We start from the raw sequence: 25,985 nt of genomic DNA, 5'->3' as shown, positions 1-25,985 counted from the left end.
TCAGTGAGAGCTGCAGTTGCTGCGCAGTAATGAACCTTTTGTGGAGGTCATTAGTGAGCCATCTGGGTTTTCATCAGTAATCTGATAGTGACATGGTCACTGAGACCGGCTCAGGTTCCATGGTTGCGTTTCATGTTTCATTAGCTTAGAAAGATAATCCATCATCCTGCTATGTTGAAACAGATTTGAACACGGAACGTCAGTCCACTTTCCTCAACACTCGGCCAAAATAGGTTTCGGAAAATACAGCAAACACAAATCGTGTGGAATTATTGTGTGGTTTACATAAATATACCAAAAGTATTAATTCCTCTGCTGAATAAATGACAAATAAATAAGTTTGCACAAAAATACTTATCAGTTTTATGAATTATATATAATATTTGGATAATTATGTATGAAGTTAGTTATTTGTGGACCCGCATGTATTATGGCATCTTGTTTGAATTTTTTTGGTGACAATACAATCACTGATACAAACCAGTTGAAAAGACGGTATCAATCGTAGAACTCTGCCCGGTGTCACTAACAGCGTAGAGCTGGACCGTGTAGCGAGATGAAGGGCCTAAATCGACCAGCCGATGGCTCGTTGCTGTCTCATCGATATTTACTTCCTGCACACACAGAAGCCATGAACAGACTCGATAGCGTGTAGGTGTAGGTGCCGCACTGAGGAATCATCCTTCCTCCGTGCAATAAATATTTGTCTGATGCTTCTTCAAAAGTTTAGATGAGGACGTGGCATTCGTTGTCAATTTTGATTTTTTTTATGCCTCCGCTGACGAAGTCGCTGGAGGCATTATGTTTTTGGGTTGTAAAGGGAAGAGAGAAGAGAATATGGAAGTCCGGCTGTCTGTCTGTCTGTCCGTCCGTGATAGGTTTTCGTTCCCACAATAACTTCAGAACGGCTGAAGGGATCGAAGTCAAACTCGGTACAAGAATGTATAAGGATGTAAAGATAAACTGATTAGATTATGGGGTCAAGGTCAAAAGTCAAGAAGTCAAATGTCCCGTTAGGTAAAAATTCTGTTACAGTGCGAGCTTGTGAATCAGTCATGGGATTTTGACCAAAAATTGTATAAGTATATATTATGATGCAAAGATGAACTGATTACACTTCAGCATCAAGAGGTCAAAGGTCAAAGATCATGTCAGATAAAAATATGATACTTGAGAACAGCTGAAGGGATTTAAATCAAACTTGGTACAAGTATGCACAATGATGTAATAATGTGGTCAGAGGTATATCAGTCAACGTTGCAAAATCAAATTATGTCTTTTTGTTTGGTATACATAGTCGAGGCTCGTGGAAAAGCTATTACACTGAACGGATCAGGATGTAAAAGTCAAAAACAGGATGGAAAACACGCATGCATCAGGTGGATACGATGGACACAGAGGATGCATGGGATGCATACAGAAGGAAACTCCAAGGATGGAACACTGGAAAATTGGAAGGAGGAGGGAAGAGAAGATCATGGTTTTGAATCGGGGATGAACTGAGATGGTAGTAAACAGCTGCCTTGAAGACCTGGAGGGAAGACTGAGATTTAAAGGAATGTGGAAGTTGATTCCACAGGTGGAAAAAATTAGAAACAAATGAATGTAGGTGAGGAGTGATCCTGGATTTTGGTCATTTCACTAGAAGGAGATTGATGGTGGACCATGTGATCCCTGCAGAAACCTGGGAAGAATATGGAAAGAGCAGAGGGTGCAAGACCAGAAAGGAGGTGGTAGAAAGCAGAGAGACCACAGACCTGTCTATGATGGCGTTAGGCCCATAGTCTCAGCTTCAACACGAGAGATTCCAGTGATATTGAAGATCTTGGTTTCCACGGCGCCAAGTTGTGCAAGATGTGAGGCACGGGAGCCAGTCCCGAGGGGAGAGCAGTAGTCCATCAAGCCACAGATGAAGGCCTTGTAGGTGGATATGGGTTGAGGTGCACCAAGGAAGGACTTTATGCAACAGAGGATGCCCAGTCTGTGACAGGCTTTGGAGGCCAATGTTGAAATGTGGTTAGCTGACACAAGAAAGATCATGGCTGACAATGAGACCCAGAAGTTTGAAATACTGAACTTCCTCAAGAGGATTGTTAAGAAAGTAGATCGGAGGGTTTGCCAGACTTTTCTTTCAGAGAGAGAGATAGTGAGAGTCTGAGATTTGTCAGAAATGAAAGACATATTCCAAGTGTTTGATCAGCTTGTTGCATTTTTTCCAAGGTATGAATAGAGGGAAGAGGCTGCAGCCTGCCTGTCTCAAGGATGAGGGATGTCACGGCAGAGGGTGGAGTCATCAGCAAATAGATAAAGAGGATTTTCCAGTCAGAGAGATCATTGATGAGAATCAGGAATAGGATGGGGCTCAGAATAATGCCTTGATTTGATTTTCACTTTCAGGATGTTAACCTTGCACCCTCTCAGCAGACCCATTAGTCTTCTTTCATTTAATTCTGCATAATTTAAAATAAAGCAGAGCTGATTGTATTTTATGAACATATTCAAGGAAAGCTTGACAACGAAGGCCTCATAATATAATGGCATTTGGCACATCGCTAGCAGTGTGTAAGAAATGCAACATTAATAACCTGAACAGAACCATCTGAATCCAAGTACGTGAGTACGTAGCCCGTGATAGCTCCACGTGGTGGTTGCCAAAAGACCTTGGCAGTCTCTGTTTCCACATCCCTTATCTCCAGATCTCTCGGTGGATCCAGCACTAGACAGCAGAAAAAAAGCATGAATGATATGCAAGGGAAAACAAAGTAATCTCGACACATTGTAAGTCCATTCAACCCAAATTATTGAGGTTCCACTTCCTCCCATCACGTCAGCCAAACACTGGCAACTTATGAGCAACAAACACCAATCCATCCATCCATCAATTGGGACCATACTCCATGCGGAGCATTGGTGCTGCCGAAGCAATCTCCTTGGCTATTGGGCACAATCCTGGATGGATCAACACTCCGACACAGGATACCTACAAACTGGCACTAATTTTTGCCGACCTCAGAAGGACGACAGGCAAAGTCAACCCCAACTGGCATTAATTTAACATCCGAGTGGGATTTGAACTCAGGATCCGAGGATCCCAAGTCCACCACCCTAACCATTAAGCCAACACCAATGAGCAACAGGAAACGAGCAGGAAGGAGAGAGAGAGCCACCAGTACACACGCCCACTCATGTACATTATTAGACAGCCACCAGTATGCATCTGCTCATGTGTACAACTGTTAGGCACTAATACTGTGTATATTTTGTATAATCAAACTGTTTGTTTGTTTGTGACCCTACTCCACTGAGCTGCTTCGGTTAATCGGCACAAAACTTTATAGGATAACATTGTTTCCCACGATGCAGCTAAATATGGGTTTTAAACAGTCATTTTCTCACAATTCATAAATTATAACAACACGAGCAGCCGCCACCTGCACCATCTCAACAAGGGAAGATCCATCTATACAATGCTTTATAGAAAGCCAATTTTCATTCGAATTTCGACCCGGATAGTGATATATTTAGTGAGGAGGTAACCTCTGATCGTCAAATATGGTATAAAATGTGAAAAATAACTGTCAATTAAGACCTTATCCTGATCGGTAAAATCCGCAAAGGTGGGGTCGGTAACCTTGGCAATCATTTCTGTTTTTGGATCTTCAAATGATTTCTGGCCACTATTATAGAAATATTCAATCACAGGTGAAATATATTTCATTTCTTACAATATTATAGTTATCTCCGACGTCTTCACGATGCCTCATCTAAGGGGCCATTCAAAAATTATGTACCTAACGCATGGCAGTGGGGTTTGGAGTTCGGTGGGGGTTGGTGTATGTCCAACCGTCATTGGGTTTTACACTTACAGGGGGTTGGGAGGGGGGGTGTCCAGAGCCGTGATGTAATGACCTTTGTTACCTTTTAACATGAACTGTAAAAGGACTTTTTGAACGTTTCTGGGTATAAGCTTTCCGATAACCTCGAATGAGGTTTTGATTGAGCATTTCTCTCTTAGCCATGACTTGCCAAGAGGTCTCACTGTAAATTGGTAGATGGAAGAAAAGAAAAAGTGGACCCCTTTTTAAACCCCTTTTTTTTTTTACCTAACACCCCCTTTTGTCCTTTTAAGACCCTTAAGCCAATCAAGATCCCTCTACACCCCTTAGAAAATCGAAATAACATTCCCCCAAAAATCGTTTTTGACGACCATTTTCGTGCACCATTCGCATTGCATCACAAGTTGCAATGACGAATCAAAACTGATATTCCAAAGTGAATCTGATGTTGTAAAGTGAAACTGAAACGACTGATCTTGGGATCATCAAATGGGAAAACCAGAATTAAATTCTGTGAGAAATACCAAATGGAAATTTCCAAAAGCAAAGCTATGGGGAGTATCGAGAGAGGGGCAGTTTAGGGACTGAAGAAGTGATGTGGTGAGGGATCGGTGCCTGGAGATGGTTGGTTGGCATGGAAATAACTTTGGTGATCTTTCATCAGGCAGGAGGCCCAAAACGTGCCGAAATTTGTTTTCCAGTCAAACTTTCATATCACCCTCACTCCCAAACAGTGCTTCGGTAGTACAACAAGCATGGCTTGGAAATCTTCGCTGGTTGCCAAGGTTACGAGCTCCATCTACTGCAATATTGGCACACTGAATATTTACACTGAATTCCCCTTTCAACCAATACACACTCATTTGAGGTGAGATGTCGACGAACCCGTCAGTGACGGGTGCAGTACGTGTGTGTGTGTGTGTGTGTGTGTGTGTGTGTGTGTGTGTGTGTGTGTGTGTGTGTGTGTGTGTGTGTGTGTGTGTGTGTGTGTGTGCGAGTCTGCAACGCGAGGCTCCACAGCACAAACCAGCAAACCGATTTCGATGAAACTTGGCGAACAGGTGCCATATGAGCTGGGAGTGTGCGCGTTTGAGTTTCGTTGCTAAGCAACCACCCCGTTGCTGCACAGCGGCCGAAAAACCGCGTTTTAAGAACCCAAATGGTAACTGACGTAGCGCGGCTTCTATGATAGGTAGAGCGACCGGACCAACTCCTGCCTATTCCTTGCATCCCCATCTAGTTATCGTGACAGCATAACGTTCCTCTATCTCTCATAGTTTCCGAATGGCAGCCCTCCGAATGCGGAAATGTGGTGAACCAGAGAATATGTTAAGTGACCTTGACCTCGGAAACCATCGACGGCGGAACGTTCAAATTCGGTGTATGGATAGAGTTTAATAACTACTACAAAATTGAACCGCAGCATTTTTCCAGATTCGATCACCAAGGGTGTCGGGGCTGAAATACGCAAAATTCGAAAAAATACTTTTTCTCGACCTACGTTCACTATTTTTAATACTTGTCCTACAGTTTTGAATGTGGAGAAACGAGACTTCGGAATTAAACACTTCAAGATATTTAGAAAATTTTACTTGAGCCGATTTTTGATTTAGGTTTTATTTTTCAAATGGTAGTCCTGTGAGGAGTGCCAGTTGGCAAAATACACAATAGGAAAAATCTTGCCAGGCAGAGGAACAATTGTATGTGAACCAATACGTCTTGGCAATGAATCTTCGTCAGTGGATCGGTCAGAATGAAAAGCATCATATCCAGCACTTCGATCCTAGCGGATCCCTCGTCGCCTACCGGCTTGTGTGTGTATATATATATATATATATATATATATATATATATATATATATATATATATATATATATATATATATATATATATATATATACAGATAAATATACATACATATATACAGATAAATATACATACATATATATATATATATATATATATATATATATATATATATATATATATATATATATATATATATATATATATATATATATATATATACATACATATATACAGATAAATATACATACATATATACAGATAAATATACATACATACATATATATATATATATATATATATATATACACACACACACACACACACACACACACACACACACACACACACACACACACACACACACACACACACACACACACACACACACACACACACACACACACACACACACAATATTTTATATCATATATATACAGTGGTGAAAACAAGTCTTTGATACACTGCCGATTTTGCAGATTTTCCTACTTACAAAGCACGTAGAGGTCTGTAATTTTTATCTTAGGTACACTTCAACTGTGAAAGACAGAATCTAAAACAAAAATCCTGAAAATCACATTGTATGATTTTTAAATAATGAATTTGCATTTTATTGCATGAAATAAGTATTTAATACATCAGAAAAACAGAACTTAATATTTGGTCCAGAAACCTTTGTTTGCAATTACAGAGATCAAACGTTTCCTATAGTTCTTAACCAGGTTTGCGCAGACTGCAGCAGGGATTTTGGCTCACTCCTCCATACAGATCTTCTCCATATCCTTCAGGTTTCGGGGCTGTCGCTGGGCAACACAGACTTTCAGCTCCCTCCAAAGATTTTATATTGGGTTCAGGTCTGGAGACTGGCTGGGCCACTCCAGGACCTTGAGATGCTTCTTACGGAGCCACTCCTTAGTTGCCCTGGCTGTGTGTTTCGGGTCATTGTCATGCTGGAAGACCCAGCCACGCCCCATCTTCAATGCTCTTGTTGAGCGAAGGAGGTTGTTGGCCAAGATCTCACGATACATGGCCCCATCCATCCTCCCCTCAATACAGTGCAGTCGTCCTGTCCCCTTTGCAGAAAAGCATCCCCAAAGAATGATGTTTCCACCTCCATGCCTCACGGTTGGGATGGTCTCCTTGGGGTTGTACTCATCCTTCTTCTGCCTCCAAACACGGCGAGTGGAGTTTAAACCAAAAAGCTCTATTTTGGTCTCAGAGCACATGACCTTCTCCCATTCCTCTTCTGGATCATCCAGATGGCCATTGGCAAACTTCAGACGGGCCTGGACATGCGCTGGCTTGAGCAGAGGGACCTTGCATGCGCTGCAGGATTTTAATCCATGACGGCGTAGTGTGTTACTTATGGTTTTCTTTGATACTGTGGTCCCAGCTCTCTTCAGGTCATTGACCAGGTCCTGCCATGTAGTTCTGGGCTGATCCCTCACCTTTCTCATGATCATTGAGGCTCACGAGGTGAGATCTTGCATGGAGCCCAAGACCGAGGGAGATTGACTGTTATCTTGAACTTCTTCCATTTTCTAATAATTGTGCCAACAGTTGTTGCCTTCTCACCAAGCTGCTTGCCTATTGTCCTGTAGCCCATCCCAGCCTTGTGCAAGTCTACAATTTTGTCCCTGATGTCCTTAGACAGCTCTCTGGTCTTGCCCATTGTGGAGAGGTTGGAGTCTGATTGATTGAGTGTGGAAAGCTGTCTTTTATGCAGATAACGAGTTCAAACAGGTACAGTTAATACAGGTTATGAGTGGAGAATGGGGGGGATTCTTAAAGACAAAACGAACAGGTCTGTGAGAGCCGAAATTCTTACTGGTTGGTAGGTGATCAAATACTTATTTCATGCAATAAAATGCAAATTAATTATTTAAAAATCATACAATGTGATTTTCAGTATTTTTGTTTTAGATTCCGTCTTTCACAGTTGAAGTGTACCGATGATAAAAATTACAGACCTCTACGTGCTTTGTAAGTGGGAAAACCTGCAAAATCGGCAGTGTATCAAATACTTGTTCGCCCCACTGTATATATATATATATATATATATATATATATATATATATATATATATATATATATATATATATATATATATATATATATATATATATATATATATATATATATATATATATATACACAGGGTGTCCCAAAAAAAAGATACTTTTCATCTGCAAAGAAGATGGTCATAACATATATTTTTAAAAAAGATATATGGCTGGATAGAAAGCTGAAAGGTTGAAGTTTATTGTACCAATGTCAAAATTGCCACCAACATTTAAATTTGGTATAGAATCGTCGATTTCTTTTCGACCACATTTTCGACGTAGGCTCCACGTTGTTCGATCACTGCCTGCAAACGCGTTGTCATGTTCTCCATCACTTTGGGAAACGTTTCCTGAGGAATGTTCTGGATTTCTCGGTGGATGTTTTCCTTCAGCTGATCAAGAGTCTGAGGCCTAGTGTTTCCATAGATCCTGTCCTTAAGATTCCCCCACAAGAATAAGTCTGGAGGAGTAAGGTCAGGGGAATACGGTGGCCACTCAACGTCTTAGTAGAGGGAGATAAAGCGGCCCTCAAAATGTTGGTTGAGAAAACGCCTTGTTTCCCTGGCTGTATGAGGCGGTGCCCCATCCTGCTGGAACCACTGGGTTATCATCTGCATCAGGTTGTTTCTCCTACGGGCCTGAGTACGTAGCTCAGGCAGATAGAATTCCTGAATAATTTCACGATAGTTCCTCTGGTTTACCGTGCAAGTGCGTCCCTGGTCATCTTCAAAGAAGTATGGACCAATTATCCCATACCAACCTCCACCCACATGGTGACTTTGAGAACAGATCGAGGCACCAGTTCAGTTGATGCATTACCAGGATTTTCAGTTCCCCAGTACCAAAAGTTTTGCTTGTTTACCTCCCCGGACAAGTGAGCATGGCATTCCTCCGTCATGTGAAGATTTTTGAGGAAGTCAGCATCTTCCTCCAACTTTTCTGAAAACCAATTTGCAAAGTCTAGTCGTTTGCGTTTCTGTTGATCAGTAAGCACCGTTTCCATTTGAATTTTGTATGGAAGGGCATGAATGTCTTGGCGAAGGATCCTCTGAACGGTGCTCTTATGAATGTTTGTCTTGGCAGAAAGTCGTCGAATCGATTTTTTTGGACTCTGAACGACCGCCTGTCTGACCATTTCCACATTTTCTTCACTACGACCTGTCCCCTTCCAAAGACTGTGACCCTTGTGAAAGTCACAGATGGTTCCCACATTGGCAAACTTTGTGATGGTGCACTTTATTGTCCGAAAGTTTGGTGCATGGCACAAGTGGATACCGAAATGTCTCGAGTGAAGACGTTGCACCTCTATGACACTTTTCGTCTGGTGCCAAAGTTCAACAATTTTTGTCCGTTGTTTTACGGTCAGTCTTGGCATTTTTCTGGCAGTTGCTTGGTATCAAAATAAACTTCAGGGTCTCTGCAACAAGAAATGAAGCATTAGTGACAAAATTACTGCTTTTTTACAATCAAACGAAGCATTTTAAAAGTTGTATATTTTTTTGGGACACTATATATATTGTTGTGGTTGACCAAATTCGCAAACCACCATTCAGGTCCCTTAGGTGAGATATCTCTGTAAGTACATGTGTAGTTAGGCCCAAACCCGTTGTCTAGAGGGAATAAATGTCATTCATGAGGGCTGCGACTTCAGGATAGCCGTTTTTCTTTTACTATCTTTATTTTGGACCAACCGCCATTATTACCACCACCAACTACGTCTCAACAGCCATCACAACAACAACCACCAACCACAACGCCGCTTCACCACAACCGCCACGACCTTTACCGTCACAACTCGCCACCATCGCATCACCGTCATCTCGCGCCACTCGTGGGCACCGATGCTGGACTCGTGTAGAGCGCGCACCGAGCAGCATGTTCAAAAGCATCGTGGACTTTCCGCAGAAAAACGGATCAAAAACGACTCACACCCACTTTTGTTCCGTCCAATCGGTGAGCGAGGGGCGATTTGGCCCCGCCTCCAGGGCGTTGGAGGGCGGTCGCTATATGCAAATTCATGGATCAAAAAGCATTCACGCCCACCTTTCCTCGGGCCAATGGGGAGCGAGCAAGAGAGGTGAAAGGTCGGAGGCAGAGGGTCAAAGATGAAGGAGCGAGGCCACGGGGGATATAAGGGGCCGCGTTCGTCAGTCGAGTGCAGTTGAGTTCGCAGGAGGAAGAGTTCGGAGTTGGAAGTGGAGAAGAGAGCAGTTAGCAGTTCGCAGTTAGGAGTTCAGTTCGCTGGAGGAAGAGTTGAGTTGGAAGCAGAGGAAGAGTTGAGTTGAAGTGGCAGTTCAGTGCAGTTGGGAGTTCGCGGAGTCGGAGTGAAGAGGACGGAGCTGTGGAGAGGCGGCAGCGGCGAAGGCGGACGAGGGGGTGCTCGCGTCGGATTCGGGGAACTGCGGAGAGAAAGGCCGGCGGCGCGACCGAGGTCGTGGTGGAGACGCTCGTCGCGGGACCCGCAATTTTGTGAAATCCTCCTTTCCCCGAGCATCAGAAACCCCCTCCTGTTTCCCCCCCACGCTGAGATAGTGCGACAAAAGGGGGCCCACTTCCCACCCCCTACCAGACACTGTCCGCGAGGCCCGCGGAGTTGAGGCACCACCGCCGCTCCGCGTCTCATCATCAGACGGGTAGGCCCGACACGGTCTCGGCCCCAGGCCCGCCTACCCCCTCATCCTGGAGGGTGGTTCTCTTTTCTTTTGCTTTGGGAATATGTGTTGTCGGCGCCGTCTGTGAAGTAAAATTGTACAAGTGTTGCCGTGTGCTCGCGTAGTCGGTATTAGATCTGCATTGTTGCATTTGCTTTTTGTCTTCTTCTTTTCCATGTGCTTTTGGTGGAATTGTATATGTGTGCTTTCCGTTCATCGCGAAATAAATGTGCTTATTATTGAACTGTTTTCCCGCTTCGCTTCGTCCTTTCTTTCATTGAATCCCCATCTTGCTTCACGTAAAGGGTTGGTCGTGGGTTAAGACGCCCGATAATTAATCGAACCATCGAGGTCGACGAATAACACCGCTCGGTTATCCCGATAGTACGGAACGGGTCGCTTAAGTGGCCCGTGTCCGAAGTTGACCTGCGGCGAGGTGCGATTGCCCGGTCTACCCTCCGTGTGGGTACTTAGGTAGGTCGAATTTGGCGAGCAACCCTATCCCACGCGGGGGCCGATTGGCACGATCGCGGTGAGACCGAAAGGTCCACCCATGACTGGTTCCCGGCGTTAGTCCGAGAGGGTCACGACTGGATTGTCCGTCCGGTGGGCGACGTGCCGCGATTCGAGTTACGTGGCCGTTCGCACGCCGGCGGGCGCGAATCCGCGACACTGGTGTCAGGTCGTGCGATACAAACCCATCGCCCTCCTCACGGCACTGGTAACGGAGAACGGGAAAACGGGCTCTCCTGTCTCCGGCTAAATTCACGGGAATCGGTCCAGGGGTGAGAGAAGCGACCCCCGATTCCCTCCAAATTACGAGCGATTCAAATTAACCCTTTACGAGAAGTAAGATGGCGTCTCAAGGCGAGCGGGAGCCGGGGGTATTAGGTATGTGTCGTCATGTAGGATCCATGGCCCAGGTCGGTTCTTTTTATAATTATAACCCCACCACTAACTGTGGTCAGTGGGAGCGGCTTGAGCACGAACTTTGCCGGCAAACGGAGTCGCACAATGGCAGCGCGATCGCACCTCAGTGCAGCACGGAGTGGGCTGATATTAATGGCACAGCATGAGGCGTGAGCTCCCAGTCACCGGTTCAAGGCACGTGGTCACGGCATGTGCCATGGCAGGCGTGGCAGGATGACTATGCGAGCATTGGCAGGCTTCAGGCACAATTGGGGGATGTCTTGGAAAAGGTGAAGCGTTATGAAGAATATATCGAGGAGGTGCAACGTGGAGTGGACGAGTCACAACGGCACGCAGACGCGCTTCAGAAAAATTACGTGTACGGGGGGACACAGCGATTGGACGATTTACTGGAACGAATTCGGTGGCAAAAACATGACTTGGCCAATAGAGTCGACAAATTACGTGGGAAAAAGAATTTGGTAGTGTTTTATACCCATCAGTTGGAATATGCGAAGAGCAAACTGAACAAAAGAATAGAGGAACAGCAGATTGGTATCTCCCAGGAAAGGAAACAATGGGAGGAAGAATGGAAAACCGAGCTCGAAAAGAAACAAAAGGAGCACGACTTGGAAGTAAAACAATTAATGGAAAAATTATTGGAGCAAGCAAGGCGGTTCAAAGAACTGGAGGAGAGAGTGAGGGAAATACAGTTGGAGGAGAAAAAATGTGAACACGATGGGGAGTTGGAACAATTGAAGGATGAGATAAGAACAGGCAATCAGGAAAGAGAAAGCCTAGAATGGAAGATAAAAAGAGGAGAGAGACAGCTCGAGGAAAGGGCGGAGGAATTGCTGGAAAAGTCAGAACAGTTCGAAGAACTGTAGGGAGAATTGAGGGAGGAAGGAGAAAGGAAAACAAAGCTCGAAAAGGAAAAACGCGAACAAGATGGGGAATTGGAACTACTGAAGCGAGAGGTAAGTGCAAGCCATTTTAAAAGAGAAATCCTGGAAGGGGAGATTAGAATGGGAAAGGAATGGCAGAAAAAACTAAATGAATACAGTAAAAAAAGGGACGAATTGAGGAGGGAAGCGGTGGAAAGAAGAGATGAAATGAGTGAAGAAGCACGCAAATTGGGAAAGGAATTGGAAACAAAAACTTCTGAGATACTGAAACACGAAAACAAAGAAAGAGGATTACAAGACGAACTGAGGATGTTAAAAGAGGAAAGGAAGAAAACAGAGAATGAAACGTTAAGGAACCACACTTAGCAGATTGAACAATTCGAAGCCAAAGCAAAGTCGGAGTGTGCGGAGATGAGAAAAGAATTGGAAAAGAAAGCTTCTGAGTTACAGAAACACCAGAACAAAGAGAGGGAATTACAAAACGAGTTGAGGATGGTGAGAGAAGAAAGAACGACAACAGAGAATGAAACGTTAAGAAACCACACAGTACAGATCGAACAGCTGAAAGCGAAGGCCAGATTAAAGAATGAGGAACAAGAAAGAGTACTGAAAGAACAAGGAATGAGACAGGAGAAGGAAATCAGCCAACTGAAGGAAACCACGAGATTGCAGAATGAGATGCAAGAAAGAGTAATGATGGAAGAACGAATCAGACAGGAGAAGGAAGTCAGCCAACTGAAAGAAATAACGAGATTGCAGAATGAGGAACAAGAAAGGGTACTGAAAGAACAAGGAATGAGACAGGAGAAGGAAATCAGCCAACTGAAGGAAACCACGAGATTGCAGAATGAGATGCAAAAAGAGTAATGAAGGAAGAACAAATCAAACAGGAGAAGGAATTCAGCCAACTGAAAGAAATAACGAGATTGCAGAATGAGGAACAAGAGAGACAGTGGAATAAAAACTGAAAGTGTATGAATTTGAAACTGAACGACAAAAGGAAAAAAATAGGTTGGAATACGAGGAGAAGTTGAAGGAGCAAGGAATGAAGCAGGAAGGAGAAATCAGGAGATTGAAGGACACAAGGAGATTGGAGAGGGAAGAACGAGAGGAACAATGGAATAGAAAACAAAAAGAACATGAATCTGATGTTGACCAATTGAAAGAAAAGCTGAGGCTGGAGTACGAGGAGATAGACAAAGAACAGCGAATGAAACACAAAATGGAGATGAACCAAATGAAGAAAACCATGAAACTGGATAAGGAAAGACAGGAGAGGAAACGAGGAAGAGTAATTAGACAGCAGCAAATGAAACACAAAAAGGAGATTAACCAAATGAAGAAAACCATGAAACTGGAGAAGGAAGGACAGGAGAGGAAACGAGGAAGAGTAGGGAGAGAACAGCGAATGAAACACAGGAAGGAAATGAGCCAATTGAAAGAAACAATGAGATTGGAAAACAAAGAGCAGGAGGCACAGTGGGAGAGAAAACAACAACTATATGAGTGTGAAATTGAACAACTAAAACGGAGAGCGAGACTGGAGTCAACGGAGATTGAGGAGCTCCGGAGGGAGAACGAACAGCTAATGGGGCTCAGAGAGAAAGAACGAACAGCTAATGGGGCTCAGAGAGAAAGAACGACTCAGATGGGAAGGAAAAAGGAACCAGGAAGAGACAGAAATAAGGAACAAGGAGAGAAAATGTATAGAGACACGGGAGACAAGAGACGAGGTGAAAGGAATTGCGAGGGAGAGAAGAGAACAATTAAGACGGAAAGCAAGGATGAGGTACGCAGAGATCGTGAAAGAGCAAGGAGTGAAAAACAGGGAAGGACGGGAGCGACTGAAGGAGAAAGCAAGGTTGACCTACATAAAGATAAGGGAAAGACGCCAGAAAGAAGCAGAGACCAATAGACAAGAGGAGACGACAGAAAGAATAAAATGTATAGAGACACGGGAGATGGAGGGTGAATTGGACATGGTTAGTGACGCACACACACACACACAGAGGTAGTGGAGGACCATGAGGGGGAGCTGGCTGACTGGGTGGAGGCCCAGTGCGAGCAGCTGGATGGCCTCATCCAGGAACGAGGGGAGGGAGTATGCCCCCTGGAGGCGAGTCACGACCAGGTGGGTTCGGTCGTGTTTTGCGAGGTTGAGGGGACGAGTGCTGTGGACGGGTGCACGGAGAGCTTGGGGGGTATAGAGGCCCCGGAGATCCTTGTGGGGACACGAATCCCCAGTGTGGTTGTCCCTGTGTGTGTGGTGCAAGGCGTGAGTGCGTCCCCGTGTGTGGAAGCGACCCCGTGTGTGAGTGGTGTGGTGGCGATGGTGCCAGAGTACGTGCTTCCCAGCACGCCGTGTGTGGATGAGGCACCATGTGTGGAAGAGGCCGTGTGTGTGGATAAAACGGCCAGTGTGGATGAGGCACCGCGGTTGAGTGCCCCCGCATGTGTGAGTGAGGGACGGTGTGTGGATGAAACACCGCGGTTGAGTGTCGCCGTGTGTGCGAGTGAGGCACCGCGGGCGAGTGCCCCCGCGTGTGTTAGTGAGGGACGGTGTGTGGATGAGGCACCGCGGGTGAGTGCCCCCGCGGGTGTGAGTGGAGTGGTTTGTATGAATGGAGCACCACGTGTGAGTGGTATGGTTTATGCGAGGGAGACCGTGTGTGTGAGAGAGCGGTATGTTAGGGAGATGTCGGTTGGCATGCGGGAGTACGCAGCCGCGTCTCCCGGTGTGAATGTAACGGAATGGAGTGTGAGCGTCGTAACACGCAGGTGTGCGTGGGTCGAATGGCGACGACGGCGACATGAGAGGAAAGGAAGCCGAGTAGCGGCTGTCGTTGTTTCGGGGACCGTGCCGGGTTCACCCAGCAGTGAGCACGAGGTCCGTGCTGTGCAACGCACGAGGCCACCACGTGCTCGCTTGCGAGAGTGAAGTCCCGGTCCGGAAACGCACGCGGTGGATTTGCCGATCCCGCGGACGGACAAAGTTTAGGCAGGATTATGGATTTGGACCGGACGGGTTCTCCACGCGATCGTGTGTGTGAAGCTCCAACGGGCAAAGCACATGTGTTCGCGTGGGGAACCCCTCGAGACGTGGGGCTTGTGTTTTTTTTTTATGCACACGGTGACGTCATGGCTGCACGTGGGGTTGGAATCCGGCATGAGGGGTATCCCTGCCGGATGGTACCGTCCAAGGAGGGACGAGGAACACGTGCAGCTGCATGACGTCACGGGCAGGTGCAAAGTGCGCGAGTTGCCGCGCTGGTGCTGCGCATGCAAAGAAAAAAAAGGGAAAGGCAAGCCTCACTTTCGGGTGCACAGGATTCCTGGGCAAGGGGTGGAAGACCCCTTTGACCAGGGCACAGGATGGAAACTAGTTAGGGAGAAGGGTTAGCTTAGCTAGTCCGACTTCATGGGGCAGGGGTAAGTCCTCATGGAGTCCGTGGAATGGATTAGTTAGAGGGATTTAGTGAGCTTTAGGTTGGGAAATAAAATGATTATTTGGAGACAGTGACAGACAGTGAATGTGTAGAGGGGACGTAGTTTAGCTACGTAGTGTTAAATGGAACGTGCTATAGTATAAGGGACGACGTGGGAGCACGAGTTAGTTAGGGGATGTAGTTAGAAGAATGGCAGTGTTCAGCGGTGAGTGTGTTGAAGAGTTGGTGAGTTATGAGGTGGAGGCATGTGCTTGGTGAGTGAGTGAGGCCAGCGGGTCTGTGTGTATGGAGCGAATGGGGAATGCATGGTGCGATGAGTGATTGGGGGGGAGGAGTGACTCCCGCCCAAGGGACCCCGGGGTCAGTGTAGACCGAGTTAGGGGGTTAGTCAAATTGAAAAATGGAGGTTGTTTTGTTGTTGGTGGGGAAGTAGGCTCGAAACCCGTTTGGAGGGGTGCAGGAGCCCTGTTGACGGGCTTGGGAGCGTGGCTGCGAAAGGTGAGTATCGCTGAGTGGGCACCCCGGGCACCAGGCTAGTCGGCCGTGGTAGGCCAAGGGCCCATGGGGGGCCGGGATAGCGTAGTGGGCACGGGTGCGCCTGCTTGGTGCGGGGGCCCGGGGCGCCATTAGCCTCGTGGGCAGTGTTGTGGGCACGGGTGACCCTCGGAAAGGGGCCCGGGAAGCCAGCCTGCCACGTGTGCGTTTCAGGGGAGGTGCCATGGGGGACACTCCCCGGTGTTAGGGAGCTGGTAGGCTCGGAGGCAGTGTAGTGCCCGGGGGTGCCATAGCGGGAGATTCGGCAGAGGGTCGTGCCTGCCAAAGGGAGCCACGTGTCCCAGCCAGGAGACCGTGTGAGGGCACGGAGAGAAAATTGGGGGGCGAGGCCCGAAATTGTGAGGACACCAACACAGGCGACGGGAATCTGGGTTGTTAGAACCAATAGTTTAAGCGAGAGGCGCTTGTTGAAAGCCCCGGGGTAGTTTAACAGTTAAATGGTTAGGGTAGATGAGGAGATGTACCCCTCCGCACCATCCATCCCCTCGCTCTCGTTGTGGGCCGCTGGACCCACTTTGGGTTAGATCGCCGAACTCTGGGGAGGCCATCCTGAGGCTTCGTTGGGCCTCGACACAGGACGCTAGCTCTCCCTTGTTCCCCTCCGGGAAGGGAACGTAGGGGTTGGGAGTAGGCTAGGTGACAGGATAGGTTCGCTAAACAAGGACGATAAAGGGGGTTAGGGGACGATTTATAGTGGGGAGTTAAAAAAAAAAAATTAAGTTGGGGCTAAATTGGGGTTTGACAAATTAAGGGAGTGGGTATGTACAGTGACAGGCAAAGGCGATAGGTGGGAGGGAGACAGGCAGGTAGGTCCGAGCCCGCCTTCCAAGTGGCCAGCACCACCGCACTCCCTCCACCAACCTCAACGGAACGGCAAAGGCTGGCCAACTTCATCTGCAGCTGCTGTGCTGCAAGGCCTGTGCCGGCTGGATCGTCTGCAGCTGCTGTGCTGCAAGGCCTGTGCTGGCCAGTTCATCGGCTGGCTGTTTTTCTTCAAGGCCTGTGCCGGCCAGTTCATCTGCCGGCTGTGTTTGCCTGCAGCGGCCTTCTTCTGCGGGCTGTGTTTGCCTGCTGCCTTTGCCATGCCCACTGCCCATGTTCACCAGCCCCGTTCAATTTTGCTCTGCCCCTCCCTGTTCATTGCCATGTGCGCCAGGATCAAGGCAACAGTTTGCAAGCTGCAAGAACTGCCCTGTTGGCAGCTACAACACGGGCCTGCAGTGGCGGCCCGTGCACCGTGTTTGTGTCCATCCATCCATTCGTTGTGTTCATTGCGTGTGCCACTTGAGCTGGCACGGAGACTGCGTTTGTGCAGCCCATGCACCGTTGTGGTTCACTGCGTTCAGTTCAAAAAGGAAGGCCTTGGACTGCGTGTGAGCAGCCAGCCACGTTCCCTGTCACCTGCATTGTTTTGAGCCATAGACTGCATGCGAGCAGCCTGGCTCCCTGCTAACTGCTTTCTTTTTGCAGAGTTCATTGATCCTGGGCCATGGTTTAGTGTAAAATTTGTAAGTTAAGGTAAGATGTACTGTAAATATGAGTGCGCCCCCGGCATGTTTGTCTTAGCGCCGGCAATTTTATTTAAGTCGTCCGTGTGAGTGAGTTTGTTTAGGTAGTTACTCAGCCCTTAGGTTATTTATTTTGGGGACACGAATACCATGAATGTCGCACTCAGGGATCCGTAGGTAAAATGTACTAGGGGAAAACTACACATGATGGCACACGAAAATTTGACGACTCGGGACGAGTCTGTAAAAAGGGGAGGGGGTGGTGTTGTGGTTGACCAAATTCGCAAACCACCATTCAGGTCCCTGAGGTGAGATATCTCTGTAAGTACATGTGTAGTTAGGCCCAAACCCGTTGTCTAGAGGGAATAAATGTCATTCATGCGGACTGCGACTCTTCAGGATAGCCGTTTTTCTTTTACTATCTTTATTTTGGACCAACCGCCATTATTACCACCACCAACTACGTCTCAACAGCCATCACAACAACAACCACCAACCACAACGCCGCTTCACCACAACCGCCACGACCTTTACCGTCACAACTCGCCACCATCGCATCACCGTCATCTCGCGCCACTCGTGGGCACCGATGATGGACTCGTGTAGAGCGCGCACCGAGCAGCGTGTTCAAAAGCATCGCGGACTTTCCGCAGAAAAACGGATCAAAAACGACTCACGCCCACTTTTGTTCCGTCCAATCGGTGAGCGAGGGGCGATTTGGCCCCGCCTCCAGGGCGTTGGAGGGCGGTCGCTATATGCAAATTCATGGATCAAAAAGCATTCACGCCCACTTTTCCTCGGGCCAATGGGGAGCGAGCAAGAGAGGTGAAAGGTCGGAGGCAGAGGGTCAAAGATGAAGGAGCGAGGCCACGGGGGATATAAGGGGCCGCGTTCGTCAGTCGAGTGCAGTTGAGTTCGCAGGAGGAAGAGTTCGGAGTTGGAAGTGGAGAAGAGAGCAGTTCGCAGTTAGCAGTTCGCAGTTAGGAGTTCAGTTCGCAGGAGGAAGAGTTGAGTTGGAAGCAGAGGAAGAGTTGAGTTGAAGTGGCAGTTCAGTGCAGTTGGGAGTTCGCGGAGTCGGAGTGAAGAGGACGGAGCTGTGGAGAGGCGGCGGCGGCGAAGGCGGACGAGGGGGTGCTCGCGTTGGATTTGGGGAACTGCGGAGAGAAAGCCCGGCGGCGCGACCGAGGTCGTGGTGGAGACGCTCGTCGCGGGACCCGCGATTTTGTGAAATCCTCCTTTCCCCGAGCATCAGCAACCCCCTCCTGTTTCCCCCCCGCGCTGAGATAGTGCGACAAAAGGGGGCCCCTTCCCACCCCCTACCAGACACTGTCCGCGAGGCCCGCGGAGTTGAGGCACCACCGCCGCTCCGCGTCTCATCATCAGACGGGTAGGCCCGACACGGTCTCGGCCCCAGGCCCACCTACCCCCTCATCCTGGAGGGTGGTTCTCTTTTCTTTTGCTTTGGGAATATGTGTTGTCGGCGCCGTCTGTGAAGTAAAATTGTACAAGTGTTGCCGTGTGCTCGCGCAGTCGGTATTAGATCTGCATTGTTGCATTTGCTTTTTGTCTTCTTCTTTTCCATGTGCTTTTGGTGGAATTGTATATGTGTGCTTTCCGTTCATCGCGAAATAAATGTGCTTATTATTGAACTGTTTTCCCGCTTCGCTTCGTCCTTTCTTTCATTGAATCCCCATCTTGCTTCACGTAAAGGGTTGGTCGTGGGTTAAGACGCCCGATAATTAATCGAACCGTCGAGGTCGACGAATAACACCGCTCGGTTATCCCGATAGTACGGAACGGGTCGCTTAAGTGGCCCGTGTCCGAAGTCGACCTGCGGCGAGGTGCGATCGCCCGGTCTACCCTCCGTGTGGGTACTTAGGTAGGTCGAATTTGGCGAGCAACCCTATCCCACGCGGGGGCCGATTGGCACGATCGCGGTGAGACCGAAAGGTCCACCCGTGACTGGTTCCCGGCGTTAGTCCGAGAGGGACACGACTGGATTGTCCGTCCGGTGGGCGGTGGGCGACGTGCCGCGATTCGAGTTACGTGGCCGTTCGCACGCCGGCGGGCGCGAATCCGCGACAATATGTATATATATATATATATATATATATATATATATATATATATATATATATATATATATATATATATATATATATATATGTATACATATATACATATACATATGATATAAAAGATCGTCTGGGTCGGTGAGATATCTTTTCAAAAAAAGAAGAATAATCAGGACAGAAGTATCCACCATAAGAGAAAGAAATAAGCAGCTGACGTGCTGGGCATAGCCTTTATCAAAAGACTGAGAAACACAAACATTTGATATTATATATAATGAAGCAATTAGGAGCATGTTTATTGACAGGTGCATGACTAATTACTCATATGTTGGGTTCAAGACAAGCCATGAACGTAACATTAATGCATAATGCCACCTGAAAAACTACTTTCTCCTCAAAACGTTTTCTGTCAAAATCACTGGAGCACAAATTCACAACACACACCTGGAAATTATCTATAGTTTTAGTGAGATTAAAATTTGCCGCTACCGGAAGACCTGTTGTGTTTAGATGTATGGATCTTATTGTTCAGCCACTCTGTCAGACAAACTTTGTTTGATCTCACCGATATAGAGAAGGCTGCAACAATTACACATCAAGGCATATGCAATATTTGTTGAAGGAAAGTCTAAATGAAGTTTGGCACGCCATTTCCTTCTTGGGCTTCTAATGGTGGCATGTGACACAACATGGTCACATGTTTTAAATCTGGGGCAATTACAACTCATCTCAAATTGTTGAACTCCACCATCATTGGAAGAAAAACTAGAACGAATGAAACTATTTCTGAGATTTGAGTTTTTTTTCTATGCCAACAGAATAGGACTGTCACCAAAGATCTTTGTTGCAGAAAAAAAAAAAAAAATATATATATATATATATATATATATATATATATATATATATATATATATATATATATATATATATATATATATATTAGGGTGCTTCTAAAAAATGAAAGTTTTTTTTTTTAATGCGCAGAACCCGCCATTCAGTGATGTTCCTTCTAGAAATCATTGTATTAAAATATTTTTTTCTTGAGTCATGTTCTTGAACTTGCACAAGCGATGCAAAGTTGCACAAAGGGCATCAAAAACTGCCAAAAATGATTTTTTTCCTCTTTTCGCAGATCAATTAAAAGTTTATTTTGATATCATCTGAATTTACTGTTTTGAGGGTTTAATTAATATATTCGTGTAATTAAATGCATAAAAATGATATTAAATATTGATGTGAAGAAATGAAAATCAGCTCATAAATTGCTAAATCGAAAAATAATGAAGTCCCAACTCAGTCCAAATTTCGGAAACGGAAAGTTTTCTTGTTGAAAGTTGCGCAATTGCACAGCAGTGAGCAGAGCCTTTCTTCATGCGTGCATGAATTAACGCGCAAGCTTGGCAAAAACTTGTAACTTTTCAATGTGTACTTACCACTCTGTAACATTTCCCACTTTACCATGATGTTTTTATCTTTTTTTCAGACCAGAAATTTCTGCATATTTTGGGGGTAATGGCGTCCAGAACTAGATCGAAAAAGGCCATTTGGCTGATTGGATCCCCTAATCCAACACTTCCTGGCCAGAAGCTTCCTTCTAAGGCCGAAGTTCTCCGCTTTTTGATGTTCCTTCATGTGGAAATGAATGAGACCCTAACTGCAAGTGTGAATCAAACATCACTAGAGCTAATGAACATCTGGTCCACAGAGGGGATTCCTACTAAGCACCTTCCTGATGTGGTAGTCCATGTGCGAAAATTACACACAACGTGGCAGGGTTTAAAGAAAAGCATCAATCGGAAGACTGCTACCAACATAGAGAAACAAGACAATTTCAAGGCCGACCTGGATGAGCTGTTTGACATAGCTCACGCTGATGCTATGAATCTTATAAAAAATCGATGAGGACAAGGAGTTTCTTGCTTCTCAGCGTGAAAAGGGGCGTCCAGGAAAGATCGGGAGTCTTGACTACAAGACTGCCAGGACTTCAGAGAAAATTATGAAACGTAAGGATGAAGAGAAAAAGAGGAAACAGAAGGCGCTTTTGGAGATGGCCGCAACTTCTGAAACAGCCAACCTCCAGTCTTCCTCCTCCTCCAGCTCTACTGAATATAGTCCAAGTCGACAACCATCTTCTTCCATCCATCCAACCACCTGTGATTCCCAGCCTCCGAAGAGAAAACGTGGGACAACTGGATTAACATCTGAAGTAACTGAGGCCCTGGATAGAACTCTCCTTAGCGATCGTTATGCAAGTCGGGTTCTAATTCCATTTGCCAAGCAATTGGGACAAGACATCAATAAACTTTCTCTCAGTCCAAGTGCCATTCGTGCCGCTCGTGTTAAGTACCGGAAGCAATGCGCTGAAGAGATAAAGCAGAGCTTTAAGGTTGACACACCCCTGGTAGTCCACTGGGATTCCAAGCTGATGCCAGACCTAACTGGAAGAGACAAAGTTGACAGGCTGCCAATTCTGGTCACTGGGAATGGTGTGTCAAAAATCCTGGCAATTCCGATGCTGAAAGACTCCAAGGCGGAAGAAACAGCCGCGGTCATCTTTTCAACAGTTAAGGAGTGGAACCTGATTGGACGTGTCAAAGGGATGTGTTTTGACACGACAGCTGTTAATACTGGAATCAGGGGTGGGGTCTGTGTTCGTATTGAAAACATCCTTGATCATCAACTTCTTTATTTTGCGTGTCGGCACCATGTCTTAGAACTTGTTTTGGAAGCAGTTTACTCTTCTTCGGTCGATGAAGCATCCCGAGGGCCAGACATCACCTTATTCCAAACCTTCCGGGACTGCTGGCCCCATTTTAATTTCACGCAGTACTTGACTGCTGCTGATGATGCAAGCACAGCCACCGATATCCATCCATGGGCCAATTCTGTCATTCAGCATGCCCAAGAGCTTCTGAAGCAGAAGCATCCCCGAGACGACTACAAAGAACTTCTCCAACTGACGATCATTTTCCTTGGAGGCGTCCCTTCTGGACATCAGGTTCCAACATTCAGGGCACCTGGCGCCGTTCACCGAGCGCGTTGGATGGCTCGTGCAATTTACTGCTTCAAGATCTGGATGTTTCAAGGGCAGTTCTCGGATTTTCTCACTAAACGCGCATCATCGTCCCGCAGTACATGTCGCACAGAACGCCTATTTAGCGGGATCAAGCAGGTCTGTCTTTTTGTTGCTAAGCACTATATCAGGGCCTGGTTCGACGCTCGAAATGCTGCTTCCGTGCCAAAGAATGACCTCCAGCTCCTTCAAGCCCTCCATTCCTTGAATCATGCTGCATACAAAACAATGAGCCGCCATCTGTGGTACCTGAGCGAAGTTAACGTCGGCCTTGCACTCTTTGATGACAACTTAGATTCGTCAGAAAAGATCGCCATGGTAATAAACATGAAGGACGTGGAGGGTTCAGAGGATCCATCTCGACGTGTCTGGCTTCCCAATCCAGAGGGAAAGAAGCTGTCTGACCTCTGCTCCTCCCAAACTAAAAATCTCTTTACGCTCCTCGAGCTGCCAGAAGACTTTCGAGGAAAAGGATCCATCAAACTGGAAGAGCTTTGAATCCTACGTCAAAGCAAAGGGTTGACTCTTTGAACGTCGTGAATGATGCGGCCGAAAGAGGCGTCGCCCTCATCCAAGATTTCACGAAAGCTGGTCGAACAAGAGATGAAGCTCAAGTGCAGTACCTTGTTCAAGTGATGGAGGATGACCGACGGAAATACCCAAAGGCCTCAAAGGAAACTTTGATTTTATAAAGGCATATTATTTACTTTTCAGGATAATTTTTTTCATTGTTTTCATCAAAAGAGATTTTCATTTTAATTTAGCCATGTTGTACTAATGGAAAAGGATGTCAAGTGCATGCGCAAGTCCTAAATATTATTTAATCTTATTAAAACTTGGAAGATTTTAGTTTTTCATGAAACCTCACCATTTGGAAGGTTCTGCAAACTTTTATTGCAAATTTGAATTTTTACCATAGTAGCTAAAAGCGCCCTAATATATATATATATATATATATATATATATATATATATATATATATATATATATATATATATATATATATATATATATATATATATATATATATATATATATACCCACATGGTGCCTTTGAGAACAGATCGAGGCACCAGTTCAGTTGATGCATTACCAGGAGAAAGCCTGGTGTTGGCGCAGTGGTTAGGGCAGCGGCTTGGGATCCAAAAGGTCCTGAGTTCAAGCCCCGTTGGGCCACTGAATTAATACACCAGGGGGTTGACTCAGCCTGTCATCCATCCGAGGTCGGCAAAGTGAGTACCAGTGTACTGGGCCGGTGTATACCCCGGTTAAAATAGGTGTTCCGTATCCCTGTGTCGTAAGAGGCGACCAGGGTTGTGTCAGGAAGGGCATCCGGCGTAAAACATGTGCCAAATCACTATGCGGATCATACGGATGATCCGCTGTGGCGACCCCTAACGGGAGCAGCCGAAAGAAGAAGATAGATATATATATATATATATATATATATATATATATATATATATATATATATATATATATATATATATATATATATATATATATATATATATATATATATATATATGTATATATATAGTCACGTCTGAGGCTCAGTTAATGCCTCAGCGCTGGGACCTTTCATCCCGGGGAATGGCCAAACAGTCTCTTACTGCTCTGAGGGTGGACAAATGAGCCGAAATTGACAGCACACGGATGGGAAACAGATGGCTCACACATGTTTTGTTTCCTTTTAACAAGTTTAATTGTGAAGAAAAGTACAGGGAAGATGGTAGACGAGACACTATCATAAATGGTATGAACCAAGCGATCAACTGACACACATATGGATGAAGGGGCTGAGACCCAAAAGACCCTGAAGACCAAAAAAGACCCAAAAGACCCCAAAGACATGAAAAATAAAAGACCCCAAAATTTACGGTGCATGAATGGGAAACAGATGGTTCAAGACCCTTAAAGACCCAAAATAACTAAAATACCGGAAAAAACCTATAAAGACCCCGAAGACCCTGAAGACCTAAAATGACTAAAAGACCCCAAAGACTCAAAATATCTCAGAGACACTTAAATACCCTTAAAGACCCTGAGAACCCATAAAGACCCAAATACCACAAAGACCTAAGAAACCCAAAAGACCCCGATGACCAAAAATACCTGAAAGACGGAAAATAACCCAAAGACCAAAAATACTCTGAAGACCTGAAAGACCATGAAGATCTAAAATACCCAAAGACCCAATTCCCCAAAAACCCAAAATGCCCCAAGGACCCTGAAGACACAATATCCAGAAGACGCAAAGGAACACGAGGATCCAAAATACCTAGAAGACCCAAAAGACCCAATGGGATTATCTGGGACCCATGGGAATTTTGCATCAGGTAAAATGTGACTTCATTTTGCCAACCACCTTAAGGATGCCCCCTCCCCACTCCACACTTAAGGTTTCCCCATCCCCACTCCACAGACACACACACGCACACACGCACACACGCACACACGCACACACGCGCACACGCAATCCCAAGTCCTCAACCCCTCCTCCCTTCCCTTCTTTCCCTTCCTCTCACCTCACACTGTCTTCCCTTCCCCCACCCCTCCTCAATCCCCCACCCCTCCTCACTCTCCTCCCTTCTTTCTCCTTTCCCCTCCACCTCTTCACTCTTCCTGCTCTCTCTCTCTCCCATCCCTCTCTCCCTCTTCCCCCCTCTTGTTATCTTTCCCCCCTTTAGTATTACCGTCAGTGAAGCGACGGGTGGTATCTGCTAGTATCTAATACATATATATATATATATATATATATATATATATATATATATATATATATATATATATATATATATATATATATATACATCTTCTTCTTTCGGTTGCTCCCGTTAGGGGTCGCCACAGCAGATCATCCGTATGATCCGCATCGTGATGGGGCAAATGTTTTATGCCGGATGCCCTTCCTGACGCAACCCTGGTCGCCTCTTACGACACAGGGATATGGTACACCTATTTTAACCAGGGTATACACCGGCCCAGTATACTGGTACTCATTTCGCCGACTTCGGAAGGATGACAGGCTGAGTCAACCCCCTGGTGTATTAATTCAGTGGCCCAACGGGGCTTGAACTCAGGACCTTTTGGATCCCAACCCGCTGCCCTAACCACTGCACCAACATCAGGATATATATATATATATATATATATA

At 46.1% G+C, this 25,985-nt stretch overlaps 1 protein-coding gene across 8 annotated transcripts in view; it reads right to left on the bottom strand.

Annotated features, from left to right (window-relative positions):
- The window catches only part of LOC147012777 (tenascin-N-like), a 342,994-nt gene that overhangs the window by 134,059 nt on the left and 182,950 nt on the right, over nt 1-25,985 (bottom strand). For all 8 annotated transcript variants that reach the window (XM_085853955.1, XM_085853961.1, XM_085853957.1 and 5 more), the window contains exons 24-25: nt 2,586-2,716; nt 482-614 (exon numbers count right to left, since the gene is read on the bottom strand). In XM_085853955.1, the coding sequence (XP_085710081.1) occupies nt 482-614; nt 2,586-2,716 (264 nt within the window). The remainder of the gene's footprint in view (nt 1-481; nt 615-2,585; nt 2,717-25,985) is intronic.

The sequence above is a fragment of the Eptatretus burgeri genome, chromosome 14, assembly GCF_056783735.1.
Source record: "Eptatretus burgeri isolate ZD-2024b chromosome 14, Ebu_testis_v1, whole genome shotgun sequence".
Classification (NCBI taxonomy): Eukaryota; Metazoa; Chordata; class Myxini; order Myxiniformes; family Myxinidae; genus Eptatretus; species Eptatretus burgeri.
Note: the sequence above shows the minus strand (reverse complement) of the source record. Positions and strands in the feature narration are given on the sequence as shown.